Raw genomic sequence first — 2,691 nt, forward strand, 5'->3', positions numbered from 1 at the left:
GTCTAACAACTACAACGTAGGACTCTAAAGAAGTGGGGTGACTAATTGAACATTGCAAGTGGGACACTCATTGCGAGTTCAAGATGTGGTGCATTTTAGCCAATTTGCCAAATTAGAAAGCTTGCTAAGCTCTTAGCAGTGTGGTTAGACCTTGCGTTTCTTTTCTAGAATCCCCGTTTAACCTCAGAGTGACTCAAAGCACCAAAACGGTCTGCCACTGCTTTGCTAAATGCTCAGATGCCATCATACCCCATCACACTCCTAGAACCATCTAACTCCCTGAGTGCATATCTTCCAAAAGGGCTTGGTGGGGGTCAATGTTGACAGAGCAGACCAGCCTGTCATGGAGGAGGGGCTGAAGATTTAAAACAAGAGCCTATAAAAAGACCCTCCCCCCCCCAAGTTCAGCCCCTGGTGTATTGTCTGCGGCTCCTTAATTAGCGAGAGGTATTTTCCGCCCTTGAAATCATCCTACAACGCTTCATAACGGGGGGTCTGACCAGAAAATGAAATGTTAAATGAAAAACATTTTCTTTTAAGTTTTACTCAGTTTATATGGCCTGGGGATCTCCTTTGTGGTCTTGTATAATGTATTTGTATGTTTACACAGAATGTGAGTGTATTTACGGGGAACTGCCCAAAGGACAGCGGCTCCCCATCACTCAAGACCCTCTGCTTCCTGTCCTTATATGGCCAGAGGACTAACCCCCCCCCTCCAGAGGGGCAGCTGATGGAGGGTATAAAACTCTGACAGGACTTCCTCACTTCGCGCTTCATCCCTTGGTCTCCATCTCTTTCTCCGTCTCCCACACTTACCTGTTCAAGCCAATGGCCCCCAAGAAGCCTGAGCCCAAGAAGGAGGCAGCAGCCCCCCCACCACCCGCGGAACCAGAGAAACCCAAGGAACCGGAGTTCGACGCCAAGAGTGTCGCTGTGAGTGTCATAATCTGGGCTGTGATTGTGGTCAATTTCTCTGACAATTTTCAGTTTTTTTGTTTGTTTGTTTGATTTTTTTGATCAAATACATATGTACTAGGATGCTTTTTGGTAGTGATTTATATACTCTATGTCTATATCACAATCTACAGTATGTCTAGGTGTCAGACAAGAAAATCCTCTGTTAATGTGGGTGCTGAAATCAGCTCAAGTGCCTGACATGATTATGTTGTCATGAAGGAAATGCATTACCAAAGGTGTAGACTCACCATTCTCATGCTGTACCCCACTCACTGGATTAATGATGGTCAATCTAACAGGGAAACAGATGACATTGACATTTTGAAAGTTTGAGATGTGAGAGTTGCTAGCCTCAGATTGATGAGCGTGGAAAATGAAATGTATCTCTGGCAGATGCCTTGCTGGTGCCAACTTAATCTCCGCTTGTTAGATGACAGGCTTATTGTCAAGGCTTGGCACGGGTCCTTGTTGTCGCACAGCGTAGGTCTTTTAATTAAATTGATAAAAGCTCACCTTGCCAGGAATTAGAATCTCAGAATTTTGTCTTGTCTTGTTAGATTAGATCATGGCTTTTTTGGTGGTTGTCTGGCCTCTTTCTCTCTGGGGTTTTCATCCAACAATTTGTCTCAAGACTGGTAAGACAAGTGACTGTGTGGTCAACGCACACTGGCTGGTCCCTCTGGGCAGCAAAGAGCTAAGAACAGCCTTCCTTTTTTCGCCTTTCAAACGGGTCCCCAGTCAGAGCTTTGCATTCTTCTCCCCCTCATCACAGTCTTAGTCACTGTCCTTCGGGACAGAGGGTAAAGTGTAGGGTAACACCCTAATTCCCCACACTCCTGAAACATGCAACTGTTATTCTTAGACATGTGTGGATGGTATGCGACTGCTGGCCACAGCTGACCTTGGCAAAAATGACATGAAGGATCCTCATGTGTGCAAAGTGGGTGAGGAGATGCTATCTCAATGGAGTTTACCAGGAACTGAGAAACCTAGACAGGGGTTCTTGAATGCCACACATGTACATGGTTGGGAGACTGCTGGTATGTCTTTTGCTGTCTCCAGTAATGACGTTTTTAGTCTTTAATGTGCTGAATGTGTTTTTTTCTCTTCATATTTTCACTGAAAACAATAATTTACCTTGAGGAAGTACTATTATCATTGGCGAGGCTTAATACTTGTCTTTGTGGCTGGATATAAATTACTGTGGATACCATTATTTTAGTGTTATTTTCTTTGCTCTTTCAGATTGAATTTAATGCTGATCAGATTGATGGTAAGTCTCACTGAAATGCCATATTTTATTCTTCTGTCTTTTACAGACTTTGTTTTTTACACTTTTGCTTTCTGTTATTGTCTGATTAAATAATCCCAAACTTAAACACCATTGAGAGATACTATGTACTTTGTATCAGGTAACTGGGAACTGACTGATTGGCTGTTTTGTTGTGTGTCCTCAGAGTTTAAGGAAGCCTTCATGCTGTTTGACCGAACAGCTAATGGCGAAATGAAGATCTCGTATGCTCAGTGTGGTGACGTCATGAGGGCACTGGGTCAGAACCCCACCAATGCAGAGGTCATGAAAGTACTGGGCAAACCCAAACCTGAAGGTACACCAACAGTGACCTCCAGCATGGCCTTTCACGACCTTTAACCTCATGTCATCTTGGAAATGACCTCTGCTGCTTTGTCATGTCAAATGGACTTTAGGGATATCCATGATCATATACTGCTATC

The 2,691-nt window shown here is 43.8% G+C and overlaps 1 protein-coding gene across 1 annotated transcript in view; it reads left to right on the forward strand.

Moving 5' to 3' along the window:
* The first annotated feature begins 471 nt into the window (after positions 1 to 471).
* myl4 (myosin, light chain 4, alkali; atrial, embryonic) overlaps positions 472 to 2,691 on the forward strand; it is a 3,339-nt gene continuing 1,119 nt past the window's right edge. The window contains exons 1-3 of the mRNA XM_012816783.3: positions 472 to 933; positions 2,203 to 2,230; positions 2,415 to 2,564. Of these exons, the coding sequence (XP_012672237.1) occupies positions 829 to 933; positions 2,203 to 2,230; positions 2,415 to 2,564 (283 nt within the window). The 5' untranslated portion in view covers positions 472 to 828. The remainder of the gene's footprint in view (positions 934 to 2,202; positions 2,231 to 2,414; positions 2,565 to 2,691) is intronic.

The sequence above is a fragment of the Clupea harengus genome, chromosome 1, assembly GCF_900700415.2.
Source record: "Clupea harengus chromosome 1, Ch_v2.0.2, whole genome shotgun sequence".
Classification (NCBI taxonomy): Eukaryota; Metazoa; Chordata; class Actinopteri; order Clupeiformes; family Clupeidae; genus Clupea; species Clupea harengus.